Source organism: Seriola aureovittata, chromosome 21, assembly GCF_021018895.1.
Source record: "Seriola aureovittata isolate HTS-2021-v1 ecotype China chromosome 21, ASM2101889v1, whole genome shotgun sequence".
NCBI lineage: Eukaryota > Metazoa > Chordata > Actinopteri > Carangiformes > Carangidae > Seriola > Seriola aureovittata.
This window is the reverse complement of record NC_079384.1, coordinates 21,200,781-21,220,959: the sequence shown is the minus strand read 5'-3', so window position 1 is coordinate 21,220,959 and position 20,179 is coordinate 21,200,781. Positions and strand designations below refer to the sequence as shown.

Here is a 20,179-nt window from a genome sequence, read left to right as displayed (position 1 = left end):
TTATTTCTGAAGTATTTTTTAATTACCAAAATGAATTTATTTTGCATTCATTTACTATTTATTCCTTCATAGTATTCTCTGTACTGCAGATCCCATTTTTCTTATATCAATATACAGTACATTTCTGATACAGTGAATGTAAATGAAATGTCATAATTACATTACTTGCTCATTAATGAATTTGGACTACATCATTTTGTTGAATGATAATATGAGATCACGTCATCACATTATGATCTGGAAAGTCCATAAACATTATCGAATTATTGCCCAGCATCAGTTCAGATATTACAGAGTCGAGACTTTCAGTTGTGCCTGGGAGAGTGAAGAGAAACTCTGTTGACTTTGTTTCTCCCAGTTAAACATGAACAAGTTCATTTACATCGTGTCGTGAATGCAGCATTTTTGCCAAAGAGTAATTACAGTAATACCAAGCTGAAAACTGTTTCTGGGTGAAAATGAACATCTGCTGCAGCTGTATTTACAGTCAACAGTGATGACAGGCTGTAACGACAACACCAGATAACAGTCAAGCTCAACCCAACCGGTCGAGGCAGACACCCCCCCCCCCCCCAAAGTTCTTTAAACATGAAGAAAAGCAAAGATTCAGGAATAAAATGGAGGCAGAAAACCAGTAAAACAGATACGTTAACAATCTACAATGTCCACATGAGAAATCAGTATAAAAGGCATAAAAATGAGTTTTAATAAATGATTGAAAGCGAAACATGCTCAGCCTGAGCTCTTCAGAGCACAGCCATGCTGCCCTGTCACAGTCCCTCTAGTTTTAAACCCACACACAGGAACAGCAGTGATGTGGAGCCATCACTGCTGTTCTTAAAAGCAGTTTTTATACACAAACCCACTGCTGAAGGCTTCATCAGGACGGCACGACCCTCTGTATCAAAAGCTGCACTACAGTCTTCCAAAATAACAATCCAGCTGTGTCTCGTCCCGCATCTGCATTCATTCAGAGCTGATTCAAGACTGAAAGGTTTTCTCCAGTGAGATACCCTTAAAGCCTGAAATATTCAAGATTAAATTATCTGAAACCGCTTCCACAAAGTGCAATGACAATGTTTTGGCAGTAAACTGGTTGACAGTTTGGAATCTGGTTTGTATTTTTTATATATAAAAACCTCTACCACTGGAGATCAGCGACATCTGGATTTACAGCTGCTGTTCAGCTGCTCTGTGGGGCTGATGTGAAGAAAGAGTAACTGATGTGGATGTAGCAGGAAACTAAGCAGAAAGAACGAACAGAACAGACTGGAAATACAACTCTAAGTCAACTGAACGCTACAAATGTTACAAAGTCTAAATGCATCACGTACATTATCAGTGCGCTAACAGAGCATCTGCTTTGCACCTTTTAGTCTACAGAATCCACACATGGTGAGAGACAAGTCTCCACTTGTCATCTGTCACTCATTACAAGTTTGACCTTTGACCTCTTCTAAGTGGATCCTGTAACGGACCAAAATCAGCTACAACATGTGGTTGATGTCTTTTGCTGGTGTTCAGTCAGTGTGAAGCTCACAATCATATCGTCTGCTGTGCTGGTGTGTGTAGAACTGACGCAGTGAGAAGTCGCCCATCTATAAAAAGGTAATCAGTGCACAGGTAAGAGTGTACAACATTCAGTCACTGTGGAGTCACCATGTATTTACACCACGTCGCAATTTTCATCTTTCCACAAATCATCTCTGGCAGTGTCGTCACATCAGAGGGAGTTATTCAAATTCTGATGGATTGTTTTACCGTCACAGGATTTTCAAAAAGTTACAACCACTTAAAGGTTTTCACAAATATAATTATAATTTCACAAATAATGAAGTAGCTGCCTTAAAAACGTCAGACGGAGGTCTGTGCTGTAACAACTAAACATGTGCCATCAGATCAGGAGTGTCACAGAATCCAAAATAAATCTTTCCATGTGTCGAAGAGCGTCACTTTCCGACCTGCTGAGTCTCTGTGCAGAAGATAAGAACATGATCAGGGTCCTTTTTGCTGCTGTGTCGCAGCTTGTCTCAGTAAAGCCTGGAAGTCAGGAGACAAGACCAGTTTGTGGTGGACATTTCCCAGCACCATCATGTCCCCAGTCCGCCCCTCAGACAGACGCACAGACACCAGTTGCTGCAGAAGGAAGAAGAGGAGATTGTTTCTGTATTAACAGTGACAGAGCAGCTTCATTTTTCCAACTGATCACTGGCAGCGTTCCACAGTACTGCAGTGCTTTGGTAGCAGTTTGGAGGAGGGATAAAAAAATACAATAAAAAGTAATAGAAAAGTATTTTATGAAATTACTGTATATAATTAAATTCAAAGATTTTTTTCCCAAAGAAATATTTTTGTAAACAATATTATTGAAAAAATGACATATATAGATTTTATTTACATATGCATATACATATTTTAATACATTTTTCATTTTTGTTGCATATTAAATTAATTTATTAAGGTTTCAAGTCTACTACGAAACTACGAGAGCTGCCATCTTGCTTTTGTGACGCATTTTGCAACACAGCCCTCAACTTGACTGAAAGGCAGCCATTGGAATCAGGTAACCCAGGTGGCAAGATGGCGGACCGGGCACAGGAAGGATTCTGAGCTCCGTTCAGCTCGTTCCCTAATTCATATCACATGTTAATGTTTAAGCTGCTGTTCCGTGATCAAGACCACGACTTCGTGTGATAGAATTCAAAAGAGTCCACAAACAAAAACAAAAGAAGCTAACACTGCTAACATAGACCAGCATAACCACGCAGCACTAATTCTGATGGAAACGTCCTCGTCAGGTGGAGTCAGACACCATGTCATGCTTCACAGAAACCTCTCAGCGCTTCACAACCTGACGTCCATGATGAAATCATGAATCAGCAACTGACTGAGCTTATAAAAGAGAACTGCTGTGAGGGAAACAGCTCTCCGATTGGAGAGAAAAAATTAATGGAGCCTGAGGAGGCGAACATGAGGGTGAAAACACACAGGAGAGAGTCATACTTATTATATTACAAATAACTCTATAGGTTCTGCGTTGTTCTCTGGACAAAAACTGTTCTGTTTTGACTCTAAATGGTTAAAGGATTTTTGCATTAAGGACTCCGATTTTTGTATTGTCTCCTTTGATATCAGAGGTCTTAGGGACAACACCAAAGGAAAAGCTAAGAACAGCACACTGCTACTTTAATCATAGTAAGCCACTGTGGGTGAACCTAACAGCTTACTCTGCCCCCACACTCACGGTACCTGTAGGAAGGAGAATGCAGCTCCTTCAGAGACGTCCATGACGATGTCGCCTAGCTTCAGCTCCACCTTCCCTGACCTTCTGATCTGCAGTTTACCCAGAAATCCTTCTGGGAATTGTGACAGCACAGGACAGCCCTCCTTCGTCACAGCCTGCTGAGGAGAGGCACAGATACACACCCTGTTAAAAACTGGCTTATACAAGCATTTTTGTATTGAAAAGTCCAGCAGCTGAGAAAAAACTAGAGCGAGTAAAACCAGAATTAAAGAAAGGTCTCAGAGAGGGTCAGTAATAAGACAAAGAGTAAAGGATGGGAGCCATCAAATCCAGAAAAGTAAGAACATGTGATATTAGTTAGTTACAGTTTTCCCTCTGTAAACTCACCTGTGCTTGCAGATGTGCTGGTCTCTTGTCTTCAGCCTTGCCTTCCTTCTTGGCAGGTTTCTGTGCTGGACATGCGACAGCGGGGTCCTGCTTCTGTCCCGACGCTCTGCCCGGCATACAGTCAGGTAGCTGCATGAAGAAGAGCTCCTCTCTGCCAGACAGGCTGAGGTCCTGCAGCAGGTCCACCAGAGATGGCTGCTCTGGTTTGGGCAACACTGTCCTGCTGGGGCCCACCCTACCCTGATCTCCACAGACCGGAGGTCTGAGCAGAGGAGGGTTCTCTGGATCTGTGCACACAAGAACCACAAATCCTTCAACACAAGAACGGACTGCACATCATGCAGGCAAGGAAGTCACATGTTCCATATATTTGGCACTTATTCAGCCATGATGCTCATACACTCACTGAGCTCTTTATTAGGAACACCACACTAACACTAGGTAGTTCCTCTCTTTGTTCTCGTTCATGTCATGGAAACTCTGCTCCATGTTGACATGACTACATCACATCATCTCTGCTGATCTGTCAGCTGCACGTTCACGCTGCCAATCTCCTGTTCTACCACATGGCAAGGTGTTCTACTGGATTCAGGTCTGGAGACTGATTGATTGGTGTTAAGAAGAAAACATTCCCCACACCATCACACCACCACCACCAGCCTGGACTGTTGACACCAGGCAGGTTGCTCCATGGATTCAGACTCTGACTCTACCATCTGCTGCCTCAGGTTTCTGGTCTTGGTTACAGGAAGTGGAACGTGATGTGGTCTTCTGCTGTTGTAACCCATTCACCTCAAAGTTTGACGTGTTCAAAGCTTCTCTGCTCAGCACATTAGTAAAGAGTGGTTATCTCAGTGACTGCAGACTTTCTGTCAGCTCCAACCAGTCTGTCCATTCTGCTCTGACCTCTGACCTCTCTCATCAACACAGAGCTGCTGCTCACTGGTTGTTTTTTTAGTTTTTTGGCTCCATTCTGAGTAAAAACTCTAGAGGCTGTTGTGAGTGAAAATCCAGGAGATCAGCAGTTTGAGAGATCATCAAACCAGCCACAGTCAGAGTGACTGAGATCACACTTTGCCTCACTCTGATGATTGATGTAGCATTAACTGGAGCTCCTGACCTGTATCTGCAGGATTTTATACACTGCACTGCTGCCACATGGCAGATTGGATTATCGCATGAATAAGCAGATACGCAGATGTTCCTAATAAAGCGCTCCGTGAGTGTATGTGAATTTTGTTTATTAAATGCTGTATATTTCAGGCTATTTCTGCCATGAAATGAGCTCCTCGTTAACAGACATGTAATGTGACACTGTTGTTCAGACAGGGGCAGTAGAAGAAGAAAGAGGTGGTTTTTCTCACATGTTGTGGTCGACAGTGTTTGACTCTTGATGAAGCTGCTGGACTGAAACAGAGGCAGCTGGATGGGTTTCAGCCTGGCGTCGTTCCTGAGATCTGGATCATCTATGAACTGTAGGTGCAACACATAATATTAGTTATGAGCTGATCAGTCACCAGTGATGAGGGTAATTATTATTATTATTATTATCATTATGGCAACATTAATTAAACTTTATCTTCAGTTCCACTGGAGAGGAATGAACAACAGCTCTCTGTTTGCATTTGACACAGAAAACAGTCACATTTGACTCCACTACTTCAGGCCCCCTGCTTTAGTGTGTATATTTCATTTTAAAGCTGCACTGATCAATATTTTATATATTAATAACTGATCAAGTGATATGTATATGTAATGTGAAAGGTGTCAGTTGAAGCCAGATATTTTGTTGCAGGAGGAGAAAAAACCGGAGCTAAAAGGAGAGAGACTATTGTCCTGACATTCATCAGGTGAACTCACCTACTACAAGTAGTTGCTCTGTGCCTGCTGCATTTCTAAATATCGAACAGTTTGGAAGCACAACAGCCACATTTTCCTGAGGTCATAGTGTGTGAAATGTTGTGTTTTCAGCTTGTTGCACTTCCTCCAAGTGGCCAAGAACAATGAATGCAGCTTTAAAGGACAGTTTAAACCAACAGTCTGATGATCATATTGTTTTTGCGTGATGTAATCATTCCTCCTGTTCATTCTGACAGTAAAAACAATCAAAGTAAGTCTGTTAAGATTCTCAGGGTGTGTCCTCACTAATATGTTTTCATTTTTAAAATGGTGTTTTAAAAGGAAAACGATCTCCATCCAGACAAGCATTTTAGCTCAGGATCAGAAATATATCTTTATCCATACTAAGACACCTGAAAAGGGATATCACATGACTGTTCATGTGCACTGGACATGCTGGTGCTGGTGTAAACAGGAAGCAGTCTACTCTGCAGTTGGTTTGTTGCAGAAAATACAAACAAGGAACAGCAAAGACAAAAATGTAGAATGTAACTGAACAACAGCTGCTAGCAAAGACAACAAGGTCCGTAACACTTGTAATTTATTATCATGTTGTACTCACCACTGGTAGTCGAGACTGAAAAGACCTAATTAGAAGGCAAACGTCTGCGTCACGTTTTCCAAAAGTCACAGTTTTTGCCCTTCCAGACTATACCAGAGTTTCAAACTAAAACAGGGTCAGCAGTATTTGCAAAAGTCTCCGTTTTAGGGGCTTGAAAACTCTGAATGGGGGTAAATGTAGCAAAAATGATGTATCTTAAAACTAAAACGTATTAGTGTGGATGTAGCCTCAGTCATCCAGGTCATGGTTATCAAGAATCGTTGAATCATGGGAGACTGGACGTTTCATCTCTCATCCAAGTGGCTTCTTCAGCTCTGACTGACTGGTGAGGAGACCCAGGTATTAAACCTCTGTGGGTTTGTTATCTGTGCCATTGATGTAAGTTGGTTCATCCAATCCAGTTGCCCTTGATTCAACTTTTCTTGGACGGACTTTTAGTACTACATTCCCTCTTTACAGCAAGGCCAATTTATTTCAATGTCCACATGGGCACTATTGTTTAAAAGCTCCATATTTTCCTCTTCTCCTGTGTTTTATATGAAGTGTTGATCCATAAGAAGATATATTTGTGGTTTTAAGAACTAAGAAAACATCTCTATGTAGTTTTACATCTCCTCCCTCAGACTTCTCTCTGGAGCTCTAGTAACAACAGGTCAATGAGCCAATCAGAAGAGAGGAGGCTATGAGCCTCTCTTTGATTGGCTGACTGTTTTCTGAGTGAGGTAACTAAAATGTGGCAGATTTCAGGTAAACACTTGGAGAAACCAAATCCTGGAAGGTTGGATGGTGGGTCCTGGTGGGCAGGACTTGAGGCGTGGCTGAGGGCGGTGACTGCTTTGTTGTGACATCACAAAGTTCCAGAAGTCCTGATGGCTCATTTTAAGGGCTCAGTGTCTGAATACAGGCTGTGTGCATTTCTCTGTGGACTGAGGCTTTGATACTTTCACAGTATTAATATAGAAGCTAGACCTGATCTATAATCAAACAACACATGGACATCTACCTTTATACTATATGGGACCTTTAAGACTGACTTGTAATTTTGTGAACCTGTCCTTTAAAGTATAGCTGATAGCAGGAAGTACTCACATCATCCCTCTGTAGTTTACTGAGTATCTCATCTTCATCTTCCTCTGAATCTTTCCTCTCTTTCTTCACAAGTTTACATACAGGAGGGGTGGTGGAGTCACGCTTGTCTGCAGCAGCACGCCAGCCTGAACAGAGGGATTGATTGTGAGGGAAGGAAGCAGTGAACCTGTAATATCATCTGTAACTGAAGCTCTGGTGCCTCAATTCCCTGAAAAAGAAAGCATATGAAAGAGAAGAGAAGGTGGCCACCTGTTCTGCAGACTGTGTCAGCAGGACCCTGTTCAAAGATGGAGTGAGACTGAATAGTCTGAGGCCTCTCTCTCCTCTTCCCTCTGTTCTCCCTCGCTCCTCTCCTCTCATCCCTCTCTCTTCTTTCCTTCTTTGGAGCCACACTTATCTTTTCCTTTAACCTGGGGAAGAATGAGATACAACGTTCATGAACGTTAAACACGACATACTGACAGAGCAAAAGCTGCAGTGCTGTCATTATGAAACAGGAGACTGGAATCATCTTATTAACGGTCACTCACTCATCTTTACTTTTCCTCACAGCGTGGACATTCGGCTCAAAGGTCTTCTTCAGAAAAAAGAGAAAACACTGTTTAGACCGAGTATTTCTTTATGGGGATTTGAAACAAATGACTTTAAACTGTGTTTAAACGCGTGCTGGTGATGATACAGATTACGCTTGTTTCTTATTACTTCTTTACAGTTTCATTTTAACTGTGACCCTTCCATTAGCACATGCATATCAAGGAAGGGAGCTCTACTTTTTCTTGGTAATGATCCAAGGAAAAAAGGACCTTGCAATCATTGTCACTGGCTCCCAGCACATTACAAGACAAACTCTGCCATCTGCTGGTTCTCTACTGGAACAAGCCAATCTGGGTGCAAGAAATCCTGTTTTATTCGATAGTATTGTCAGTTTTTAGCAGCATGCCACAAAGTTAGTCCGCTCATGTTTCTATTATCTTAGAAACATTTTCCATAATATGATCTTGCCAAACTCTATAAAACACAGACACCATTTGTAATGCTTTCATTTCTGTAAAGAGCTCAGGTTTTTAAATCAATGACAACATTATCCTCTTTACACTGGCTCCCAGTGTGTTTTAGGATTGTCTTATTGATAACTACCATGGACTCTCTCTCCCAGCTACATTTATGACCATTTGTACCATCTGAGCCAGTGTGCAGTTTGAGAACCACAGGCAGAGGTGTTGTATCTGTTCCACAGGCCCGACAGAAAATATGACACATTTGACTTAGCTCAGTTTTTGCTAAATGCCTATCATCAACATATGAGAGTCTGATATAATGTTTTTGGCACATAAACATATGTATACATATACTGTATACAGAACCATGCACTTGCTTCCTTTTACTTTTTGTTTTCCCTTGCCTCTGAGGGGAACTGGATGTAGGAAGTGTCTTGTAAGCTCATGTGGGCTGGGCAACTTTAGTCATATGATATTCATTCATACCTCTATAATTACCTCTATTCATTCTGATTCCCTATAGTAGCTACGGATATGTTCATTTTAATATTCAATCCTTAGTGCTTTAATATTATATTCCACCCTTGTGGTGTGTCAATCATTACCTTTGGTTTTTTAAATGCTCCCCCCAGTGTCAAGTCCCTGGTCCTGAGGGATGTCAGTCTCACAGGTGGAGTTGGGGAGGACATACTCCTGACCGTGCCTTGATGTCCTCTGCCCGCGGTGAGACTCAGCCCGGCCCCGCTGCTGAGGCCGGAGCAGCCGGGTACACTTGCTGCATCCCCCGAGTCGGTCATTTTGTGGGCTCAGGTTCTCCTCGTTTAACTTCTGTGGCTAACGGATGTTCATAGGCTAATTAATAACGATATAGCTTGGGACACACTTCAAGCTCTTATTCTGAAAGTAATGGCGTTTCAAATCCGGTTTCTCTCAGCTAAGTGACTTGATTTTATTCCTTCTGTCTCTGTCCAGCAAAAAAAAGATCCCAAGAACAGTTAATTCACACTGAAACCCACAATGAGCTCAGTCTAAACCGAGCACGGGTCCACACACACACCAGACAACTTATCAGCTTATTATCCTCCATTTTGTTCCCACTCGCGTTAAAAGACTGCCCCAAAATACACAACTGCGCACTCACGAGCACATAAATAATTCCGTTTTTGCACAGCACAACACTATTACCGGTAGTTACACTCGGTCCCGCTGCTTTGTGTAGTAATGCCTCTGAAAGGCTGCGCACGAATAACTCTTCACCTTCGACACTTCATCCTCCTGGTGAAAACACAGTGGGATTTCCGGGCGGCGGCTGTAGAAAACAAACAGTCCCGAGTGAAAACGTCAAATATATTCAAACAGTGATATTATTCCAGCAGTTCCGTTCTGCTACCTGTTTAATTTGGGCAGTGTAAATGGATCTAATTTCCTTCCGTACTGCGCAGCTATTGTTGTTGTTGTTGTTAAAACGGTACTTCACATGTGCAACCACTAGAGGGCGGTGTTTGTCTGGTGTGTGACAGTAGGTCCTGCTCCATTAGGTAGACTGGGGACGGCGCAACTTCTCGCATTTCTCTCAGTTACTTAGACACATTTGGACTTGGACTATATATATATATAAATAAACATATATTTGTCTGCTAATTACTTATAACATTTAAAGATGATTACATATGACAATATAATCGGATCAGGGATGGTTGCAACATACTAAATATACATTCAATTTCTAATTTCTAGGCTTCACTAATTAATTTTTGCTTGCTTGTTTTAAAATAATATAGAATTATTTATTGATACTATAATATTATTTATTCATTTAGAAATATTTATCAAAGAACAGTTATTGAGTTTTGTTTTGTGTAGAACATAGGCCTACCTTGAGTTAAAAATAGGCACAATTTATTCATTTTTATTTATTATTCATGATGAACAGAATATGCAAACATATAGACCATATTGAGGCCATGACTCAACAATTTATTTGGGGAATTATTTTGTTAGCCTTTAATAAAATCCTCTGATAAAGTACTACAGCAGCAGACATTATTAACACTGTGCTCACAGAAGGGCAGAATGCAACTTAGTATAAAATATGTTGATCTGCGACTATTAGACAAGGATGCAGAGAGAGTGCAGAGGAGAATAAAGCCATAAAAATCACTGTTTTATTCGCAGAATACAATTTATTACCATTTTAAGATGAACTAAAAGCACCAAATAAATGTTCATGTAGCACAACATTTATTTACAGAGTAAAATATCTGTTCAGGTTACACTGACCAATACAGAGGACTTCTGTCTTTCCTTCTGCAGAGCTTAATAAACTGAGCCTTGAGCCCTGAATTCTCAATCATTTACTAATAATCACTGAACGTCTTCTCTTCCTCTACAGCAGGTTCTACACTTGTGCAATAAATAAAACAGGATAATTTTTTACTAAAATCTTTGCCCTGACTTTAAAAAATATATCAATTTCAAATTCATTATGCTTTAGTCCTTCTGCACATGTTGTAAGAAGTGGTAATGACAAACACAAGCACAAGAAACCCCGTCACTGCTGACAAGCCAATCACCACCTTCGTCTGAGTATTCTCCTCTGGAGCTGCAGACAAGACAGAAGACATACATGAGGCAGCAAATCAGCCAGGAAATCAAAAAGCAACAGACTAAAAACAGGCAGGAAAACTTACAGAAAAAAATCTTTAGATTTACATTACATTTCCTTCATGATTCAAAAATCTTGCAAACAACAGTAACCTTTTACATACTGATAAAATATAACTTTACAGTGGTTAGATAATGTAATATAACCCCTGCAATGTCAAGGTTGAAGTCTGCTGATGGCTATCACTGGATTGGAGTATCTTATCTTCCCTCTTTGGTTCACCGAAGGATAACAGTGGATGCCAAATCCACCTTAAATTTATTTACCTTTGCAGAAAGATATAATCTTTATGGAAGTCCAACAGATGTGATATCCAAACGTTGTTATAATGCAATCAAACAAAAGAGATAGATGCAATAAATGTTTCCAGTGTGAGGCTTATAATGAGCTTTTTAAAGCTTGTTAACTATAGACCTCCAAGAACACTGAGATCATCTACTATTGGTTAATTGAAGGTCGGCAGTAAAAGCTACAGGGAAACTGGGGATGGAGTCAGTTACAGCCCAAAGCTGTGGAACACACTACCTAAAGATATCAGATAGGCAGCACTTTTACATTTTAACATGTTTTCATGGTAATTCTATGTCTTGGTGCATACCATTTCTTTATTGTAAAGCAGTTTGTGTTACATTTCTTGTATGATTATTATTATTATTATTATTATTAATAATAAATATTTATTTCTTATTGGTTCAGATGTTGTCTTCAATCTTGCTAAACACTACTGCCACTGGAAACATGCAAGAAAAATGCAGCTATAGGTATATATCAGGTGATTTCAGGAATGGTAATTTCACCTTAAATCATCACAGTCACGTTTGACAAAATATGGTTCACCTACTAGCTTTCATCTCACAGTCGAGATGGTAAGTGGTGACTCCTAAGAAATCTATGATTGAGCTGTTGGCTGTTTAGTTGCATTGTGGGTAATTTAGGTTCAAGGTTTTGACAAAAAGGAAGACTGCAATGTAATGTTAACAGTGCTGTAGGAGTTCAGTGTCAAATCAGTTGAGTACTCTTTTAGTATGATGTTCTATACAAGGGCCCACAACTGAGCCAGCTCCATGAATACTATCAGTGAATGGTGCTCACTTACTATCATTGTCTCCTCCTGTCTCTTCCTTGGGTAACAGCATGTATTTGGTGCTGTTCAAGTGTCCATCGTTGATATCTGGGTTTATTCCCAGTAGATGGCACATCAATGGGTACAGATCAACCATGTCAAAGGGATCCACCATCACGTTCTTCTGGAAGTCAGGCCCCACTGCCCTGAAGAAGGCTTTCATGTCCATGTTCTCATTGTCAAAGCCGTGGTCTCCTTTGTGGTTGTTAAGAGGTAAAAGCTATATGGACACAGAAATGAGACATCTCATGAGAATCATGGTCCCCAGACTGATTCAAACCCAGACGTTTTGGTTAAGTAGTAGGCTTGTGTTTTAGACAACTGATGACAATGCCTGATCATGTAATAACTTTTAAATTAAAGCAGTTGTAAAGGAAAACCAAGGCCTCAAAGCCTCAAAGGTACATCTGAAGAACACCAAGTAGTGTTTGCACTTTTATACCTCAGCCATAGAAAATCAGACCCATATTTAATCCTCTTAACATACACAGCTCCTCAAAGCTCAAATACACTCTCTGACTCTCACCCCATTGACGATGTATCCAGGGTCAGCAATGAGGATGATGGGCAGGAGTCGAGGATGGTTGCTGTAGTGCAGTCTAGCTGGCACCTCCTCCTTTTTATACACATGGAGGTGAGGGTGGCCTCCTTTCAGAGCTTGGTACACCTTCTCCAGCTTCCCCTCTTTAGGAAGCAGCATTCCAAAAGGACCATAATCCAACAGTTGGAACTGGATGTCTCTGAAGCTGAAGCCAGGGATCTTAGAGAGGATGATCTCCTCAACTAGTCCACCTCGCAGAATTGTACTCATACCGTGGTCAGCAGTAATGATAATGTTGAGCCGGTCTGTGAGGCCATGCTCTCGGATCTTGTCCCGGATGTAGCCTATAGTACGATCCACTTGCTGCACCATCTCCCGCCGTTCTGGTGAATCTGGTCCATGTGAGTGCCCGGCTATATCTGGTTCTCCAAAGTACAGAGAAACAAAGTCCAGGTCCTGTTGGTGGAACCACTTTCCAATCACCTTGTCGATGTTCAGCCTCCAGTCCGTCTCGTTGGAATGATCGTAGAAACGAGGTTCCACTTGCCTCACACTCACCGTCTCTCCTTTGTAGGTGGCTGCTGTGCCAGGGAAATGCAGAGAGCCTGCTTTCAGCCCCTGGAAGAGGATAAGACACCATTAACTGACGGAAAGGAGTTCCTCAAACACTCTTCATCAAGGGACATTCATAGAAAAAACAACCAGAAATACTGGAAGATTTTAAGGTAGTCAGGATCTAATGAACCTGTCTCTGTGCTGTTATCCAGATGGGTAAGCTGCCATTGTCCCAGTAGGAATCAACAAACTGAGTCATGTAGTACTGCTTCTTCTCCTGAGTGGTGGTGTTGAACCAAATGTTGTGGATCACTCCGTGATTCTCAATGTGCCGTCCTGATGAAAGATAAAAAAAAACCCTTAAAAGTAAAGAAACTTATACATGTTTTAATGGGACTTTTTAACTGTAGAAGATTCACGGACTGCTCGTACTTAGAGAAGAACATGTAAAATTTGATAGATTACATTTAAAGATTTAAAAAGAGGAACCTGTTGTTAAAACAATCAGGGTAAGATCCACAACTGTACAATGTGCAAAAGATCAACATCTCCTCAACCAGCAGAGGTCCCACTCTTGGATGCATCTGCATTGGTCACCTACATGTCATCTCCATACCATAAATAGCAGGAACAGAAACCAGGAAAACCACATTTCTTTTTGACTGTGAATCTAGAAGGCCACAGGTTAAGTATTGCTTGATCTTTAACACTTCAAAACTGCTTCATTTCCCTGTGGAGTTCTGCTTTTAGGAAATCTTCCCGAGACAAATTATGGTCAATAAACTGACTCAGCTTGAAATACACCAATGTCGTTTCCCCAAAACCATCGAAGCACCGATAATTATAAATTATATAAAGAGGTGTTTCCCTAAAGCAGAGATTAATGAGCATCCAAAGAAGCTCCAAAACCAGGACATGTTTTTATTGATGTTTGTATTGTTTTTATTCATTTTTAAGTCTAAACTTTTATCACAAAATCAACACTGATGTTCTTTGTGAAGTGATGTTTGAAGTAAAATGAGAGAATATTTACACGCTAACTAATTCACCAATCGATTTGTTAGTATCTGTCATCACTGGACTCATCTCTCTTCTCTCATATAACACAGAGGCTTCAGGAAGTATTCACAACCTTCACTTTTTGCGCACTTTATTCTTATTCTTCTTTAATAATACATTTTTGCTCATCTATGGACACTCAATAACCCATAATGACGAAGCGAAAACATGTTAATTCAGCACTTTGTTGAAGCCCCTTTGGCAGCAGTTACAGCTTCCAGTTTTCTTGGGTGTTTCTCTACAGGACGGATTCAGGGAGTTTATCATTATCAGGTCATATCCTCTGAAGGTCCCTCAGATTGGATGGGAAGCGTCTGGGAATTGCCATCCTCAGGTCTCTCTACAGAGCTTCTACAGGCTTTAAGTCTGAACTTTGGATGGGCAACTCCAGCTGCTCCAGCATTGTCTTGGCTGGTCACTGTTGTGCTGAAAGGTGAACCGTCACCCCCAGTTTCAGGTCTTGTGCACCCCGGAGCAGGTTTTTTTCAAGGCCCTCTCAGTGTTTGGCTGCCTTAACCCTTCCCTCAATTTTGACCAGTGAGACTGACCCCCCCCCCCGGGTGCTGCTTCCACCATGCTTCCCTGTAGGGATGGTATTAACCAGGTGATGAACAGTGTCTGGTGTTTGCTCTCCTCTCTCACAGTCATTTAAATGCTGTTTGCTCTGTTTGAGCCGAAATGCCATTTTTCTAATGGTGCATTTTCAGGTTCTGTATTTTCTTATTTGGATTTTATTCATGGTGTGCATGTTGTATGCCACACACTTACTCACTGATGTGCCAAAATATTATTAAAAACCACTGGGACCAGCATGGGCACTCTGACAGGCCTGTGGCTATGCATCCTCATATGCAGCAAGCATCTATTGTGACACATTCTTCCCATAATCATCACTTAAATATTCTGCAGCTTGTGCCACAGTAGCCCCTCTGTTGGTTTGGTCTAGACAGGACAGCCTTCGTTGCCCTTGCGTATGATGGTTCGTCCCTCTTTGGACCACACCCTCACCTCTGGTGTGCACCCCACAAACCTCACCATTTAGAAGATTCCCCCAACCAAATCCTCTGGCCCTTGTAGAAGTTCTCACAGGTTTTTACACTTGCCCATTTCTCTGACACCCAACAACATTGTCTACTATGTCTACCTTTCCGTGCACCTTTTATTTTTTTTTTGAGAAAAATCAATGTTATTCACTTCAGCTGTGAGTGGTTATAATGTTTTGGCCCACAACATCCACAAGATGATGTGCATATTCATTAAACTTATGGCAGCCATCACTGCCTCATTTTAAGTTAATATGAGTTTCAGAGTACCGTCCGCGTCGAGCAGCAGGTAAATTAATCAGTGTTTACTGTTAATTTCTGTCCAGTAACATGAATGAAAAAACACAGAAAGCTGAAAGATGTAGGCTGTTTACTGCACATTAACAATCCTGAGTGTGAGGTATCTCTTTGTGTGGTTTACTACAATCATGCTTTGAGATTTATATTTTAATATATGGCACTGCTTACAAACAGTTTAATATGTAAAGTTACTTTAAAGTGTATTCAGTAGCATCTTCAGACAGTCAGTGTTAATAACTTCACTTCACTGCTCTAAAGTACTATTTTGAGACAAAGGGAATGTTTCTAAAAAAAAACACTGTATCTACTGTATCTGTATCTAAGCAAAGTTTTAGAACACAAAGCTGCAATGGACCCTGTTTGAAAAGTTGCTCATAGAAATAGCTAAAATAGCTGTGTCCAAAAGGGGATTGTACGTGTCACGGTCTCCCTAAAACCCCCCAGTAAACACAGGAAACTAAAGAGCTGCTACCTGAAGCGGTGGAGCTCAGGGATCTCTGGGTCTTTATTCAGGATTTAAGTTCTGTTGAGACGGAATTAATATTAAAGCGTATGCATGTGGGTAATAAAAATTTGTTGTACTACTGTGGAACTAAACATCAGTGGCGATCCTAGACTCTTTGGCAAAGAGGCTCATCACAGCTCATCGGAGAAAGTACAAATCATTCTGCATGCCTTTGAATAACAGCACTCATATTTGATATTTGCTGATATCTGCAAGATGACAGTGTTAGATAAGTTTAGTTGACTTCACATAAGATAAGGAGGACCTGCTAAGGCAAAATGCAGACATGTAGCTAACAAGTGTCCCTTTGTTTCTTAGTTTCAGGTCTTCGCTTGCTCTCTGTTGTGATATGGATTCCTTATAAGGACTTTTGGTAAAATGAAGTGAGGATCTAAGAGGATGAAAGAAAAAGCAAAAAGCAAAAAAACACAATTGCCATTGTAATACAAAACTCAAAATGAATGAAACTTAGTAACGGAAAAAAAAGTCCTTGCGCACAGGACTCAGACTTATAGCATTTAAAAGACAGAAGAAGGAGGAGGATGTTTAAAAAACATACACACTGTTGAATTCTGGATGAAATCCTTAAATTGCTGATCGATGCATTCAAGTATTAAATCATTCAAACCAAAAACACATGTCAGCACTATTTGCAGACTGGGGCCCTGTTCTTTTATTCAGGAGATAAACTTAACCATCTTTTACACATAGACAAGCAAACCCAGATGTCTTTATAATGAAGTTACTTAGCATGAAATGGCCTGGTAGATGCCTGAAGTATGATAACTGCCATGTTTTAAGCCCACAATAGAGTCACATATCAATAAGTTACTTACATAAATGCTAAATTGATGTTTTTACCTGTCAGCATTGTGAAGTGAGAAGGGCTGGTAATGGTGAGGAAGGCTGGAGTAACGTAGGCTGCCTTCACCCCGTCCTCAGCCATCTTATCCAGGTTAGGGGTTTCAACGTCTCGGTCGTAGTCCCAACGGAAGCCGTCAAAGGAGATCAGCAGCAGCTTGTTTCTGGTGGACCCAGTCAAAACTGACTGCAGGTCAGAAACATAGTCCCTCGGTGGGGCGGCGGTGCAGGGAGAGCTGGAAATGAGGCTGAGGATAGCAAGGCAGAGCGGCAGCATGACTGAGGATTTAGACCTTGGAACTGAAAATCCACAGAATTCCAATTTATTTAGACTTTTTCTATCGGAGTCTATTTTGTCTAAAATTTAATCATTTATATCCGGCTGCAGCAATGCTAAATATTTTACAAGAAAATCTAATTGTTCCTCTGCTCCAACTGCATTAGTACAACATTACCCTGAGGCTAATATGAGACTGTGTTGCTCAATGTGCTGGGTACAGCCTTAACCAACGTTTGTATGTGATATTGTCCAACCCTTCTATCTCCTTCTATCTAATCTATCCATAAAAATAAAGCAAGTTTTATGGCTTTATTAGTGTAATGCAGTGCTATGATAGGGAGAAAGTGTGTGTGTGTGTGTGTGTGTGTGTGTGGGTTGTTGTGTGAGATTGTTGAGAACAATACTCAGCTTTTTGAACCTGCTGCAGGTCAGACCGGACAAATCATGAGAAGCTGTTCAAACCAAGAAGCTGTTCAGTGGGCTTCTCTTACTGGTTGTATTACTTTGGTAACTTTACAAATATTTTAAAGAAGCTATTTGTAAGTTTTGCTATCGCTACTTAGCCAGCGTTAGCATTAACAATTGGTTACTTACCAGTCTAGAAGAAACATTGCAAGTTTAGCATCAAAGCAACACAAATGTTAACTATTGTCTATATCACGTCTTTTCTTCTACTGAAGTTAGCATGCTCGTGCTAACCAGCTAGCCTCGGCCCATTTTGTTACTTTCTGATAGCGACACACTGTAGCCTCCAGTCTGCTCTGAAGACGTAACACTGCTCAGCGAGCGTATTATAACTTTTTGTATTATAAAGACAAAGATGGCTGAAGCTCCCCACAAGAAACCACTTTACAAATAGCCCATTTAAAGGTCCATATAGTATAAAGGCAGATGTCCATGTGTTGTTTGATTATAAAGCAGGTCTAGCTTCTATATTAATACTGTTAAAGTATCAAAGCCTCAGTCCAAAGAAAAATGCACACAGCCTGTATTCAGAAACTGAGCCAAACAGTCACCGCCCTCAGCCATGTCCCAAGCCACGCCCCAAGCCCCGCCCATCAGGCCCCACCATCCAACCTGGCAGGATTTGGTTTCTCTGAGTGTTTCCCTGAAATCTGTTATTTTATATTTTCATTGGATCACTTAAAAAAACACTCAACCAATCAGAAGAGAGGCTCAGAGCCTCCTCTCTTCTGATTGGCTCACTGAGCTGTTGTTACTAGAGCTCCAGAGAGAAGCCTGAGAGAGGAGATACACTGAGATTATTTTTAAAAATATAGCTTCTTATGGATCAACACTTCAAATAAAAAAGAAAAATAAAAGTGTTTTAAAACAAGTGTTAAATATGGGACCTTTAATTAAATAGAACTGCTTTAGAAAACTTCAATTTACAACAGCTAATCTAAATCTTGAACACTTTTAATAGACAAAATCACCTTAGACTTGAAATGGTTCTCTCCTATTCACATGTCCATTAGCCTACACACATAAACTATAATTATAAGTTCCTATTATTTAAATCCATTTTGTTTCACAAGGTACCGTTTATCTTCCTCTTCATGTCTTTGTACCACTTACTCAGTCAGTTACATGCAGAACTGGTAGCTGCCCAATACAATCAAAGAGTCCATTTAATTTGTGCACTAATGTGTAAACAGGAGCTGAAAGATCGGCTCCCTCAAACTGAGATATCCTTCAAACAAACAAACAAAACAAATGATTACATCTGTGGACACTGTAATAATTAGTCATAGTAATATTTGATCAATAAGTGCTTCTGGACTATTATTTCATATTTGTAATGAATGGAAGAAGATGCTCTGAACTAGGAGGAGATTTGGTAACAAGCACAAACATCTGTCTGAATTTTCCAAAAAACTGGTCAGAAAACAGGATGGTCAACAAACTGTGTGAAGTTTGTCTTCACCCTTTGTTAAGTTGAAGACAAAACAATCTGCGAGAAGAGTAAAATATCAATCATTTTAGTATATGCAGTTTAATATGTAGTACGTTATTAATTCATTAACAATTCTAGCTCTTTGATGAAAAGTCAAAAGTACAAGAGGAGGAATTAACAACAACCGCCAAGGTGCATTTCAGACGAAAACATCAAAATACAGAAAATGCTGCTCACTGAAACTAAACATCACACTGTTGAGAAAAGGGATTTTACAGTCTGTGGTTTAATGAACCTCCTTTCTGATTTCTGTGATCCTGCAAACATGGCACACTGTTTTGTTTTGAAGATTCCCTGTACCACCTATTTCAATCATTTGTATGTCTTTCAAATGAATTCAATTTTGAGATGAATTTCACTGAGTCACTTTATAGTGTGACTGAGCTTTTAATGTGGTGACCCCCAATGTTTGCTGCTGCTGTTAGCGTTAGAATTCTGCAGGAACGAGTCCTAAAACCCAGAAATTAGTTGCATTTTATCACTTCCAGTGTTTTGAATGGGTTTTTGGTTAGAGGCTGAATTAAGGTTTGTGGTTAACACAAGCTCTAGACATTCTCACATTTGATTCTACAACATAAATGTTTAGACTATTGCTGTTTTTTAAAGGGGTGGGGATACTCAGACCGAGCTCAGCCATGAGCATCTGCTCCAGCATGGTGTAATAGATTTTTCATAGCACAGCAGGTAGAAGGTATTTAATATGTGTTGGAGGTGCGCTTGTTTACACAAACCTCAGTATGTCTTCTCGCCTACAGTCACAAGTAGCTTAAGTAGTGAGAGTTGAACACAGAGCATTTAAAGACTGCTTCCTTTTGTCACCAGCACAGCTACATGTGGAGGTGTAGTCCCTCTACCCCACACACACCCAAAACCCACTCCCAATCAGTGCCAATTAGTTTGGCTTTTAATGGAGTGATGGACTTTTACAAACTGTGAGGAATCAAGCTGCGGGTGAGTGTTGGGATTGTGCAGTAGATTATCTCTGAGGAGCCAAAGTTGTAGTAGTAAAGTCCGAGGAAGGAGGATCAGCCTGACTGAAGTCATCGGCTGCTGGAGAGAAAAAGTGATGGTCAGATACAAACGGAGTCCCACCTCAGTGGGTTGTGATTCT

The 20,179-nt window shown here is 40.7% G+C and overlaps 2 protein-coding genes across 5 annotated transcripts; both read right to left on the bottom strand.

Annotated features, from left to right (window-relative positions):
• Positions 1 to 683: 683 nt before the first annotated feature.
• Positions 684 to 9,666, bottom strand: zgc:171971 (uncharacterized protein LOC569690 homolog). Of its 4 annotated transcripts, XM_056366016.1 has the most exons (10): positions 9,570 to 9,662; positions 9,365 to 9,488; positions 8,785 to 9,013; positions 7,712 to 7,758; positions 7,431 to 7,591; positions 7,182 to 7,306; positions 4,996 to 5,104; positions 3,632 to 3,918; positions 3,250 to 3,402; positions 684 to 2,136 (listed from the first exon to the last, which is right to left on the bottom strand). In XM_056366016.1, the coding sequence occupies exons 3-10, from the start codon at positions 8,974 to 8,976 to the stop codon at positions 1,996 to 1,998; spliced, it is 1,215 nt and encodes a 404-aa protein (XP_056221991.1). In that variant the 5' UTR covers positions 8,977 to 9,013; positions 9,365 to 9,488; positions 9,570 to 9,662; the 3' UTR covers positions 684 to 1,995. The 4 variants fall into 4 exon arrangements, with proteins under 4 accessions (XP_056221991.1, XP_056221990.1, XP_056221993.1 ...); XM_056366015.1 differs by having other exon boundaries at positions 8,785 to 9,488; positions 9,570 to 9,661; XM_056366018.1 differs by having other exon boundaries at positions 3,250 to 3,399; positions 8,785 to 9,666.
• A 944-nt stretch (positions 9,667 to 10,610) lies between these two features.
• On the bottom strand, positions 10,611 to 17,108 carry enpp7.2 (ectonucleotide pyrophosphatase/phosphodiesterase 7, tandem duplicate 2). Its single transcript, XM_056366552.1, has 5 exons — positions 16,832 to 17,108; positions 13,254 to 13,399; positions 12,494 to 13,126; positions 11,941 to 12,187; positions 10,611 to 10,781 (listed from the first exon to the last, which is right to left on the bottom strand). Exons 1-5 carry the CDS (start codon positions 17,106 to 17,108, stop codon positions 10,663 to 10,665), a joined length of 1,422 nt encoding a protein of 473 aa, XP_056222527.1. The 3' UTR covers positions 10,611 to 10,662.
• Positions 17,109 to 20,179: the final 3,071 nt, after the last annotated feature.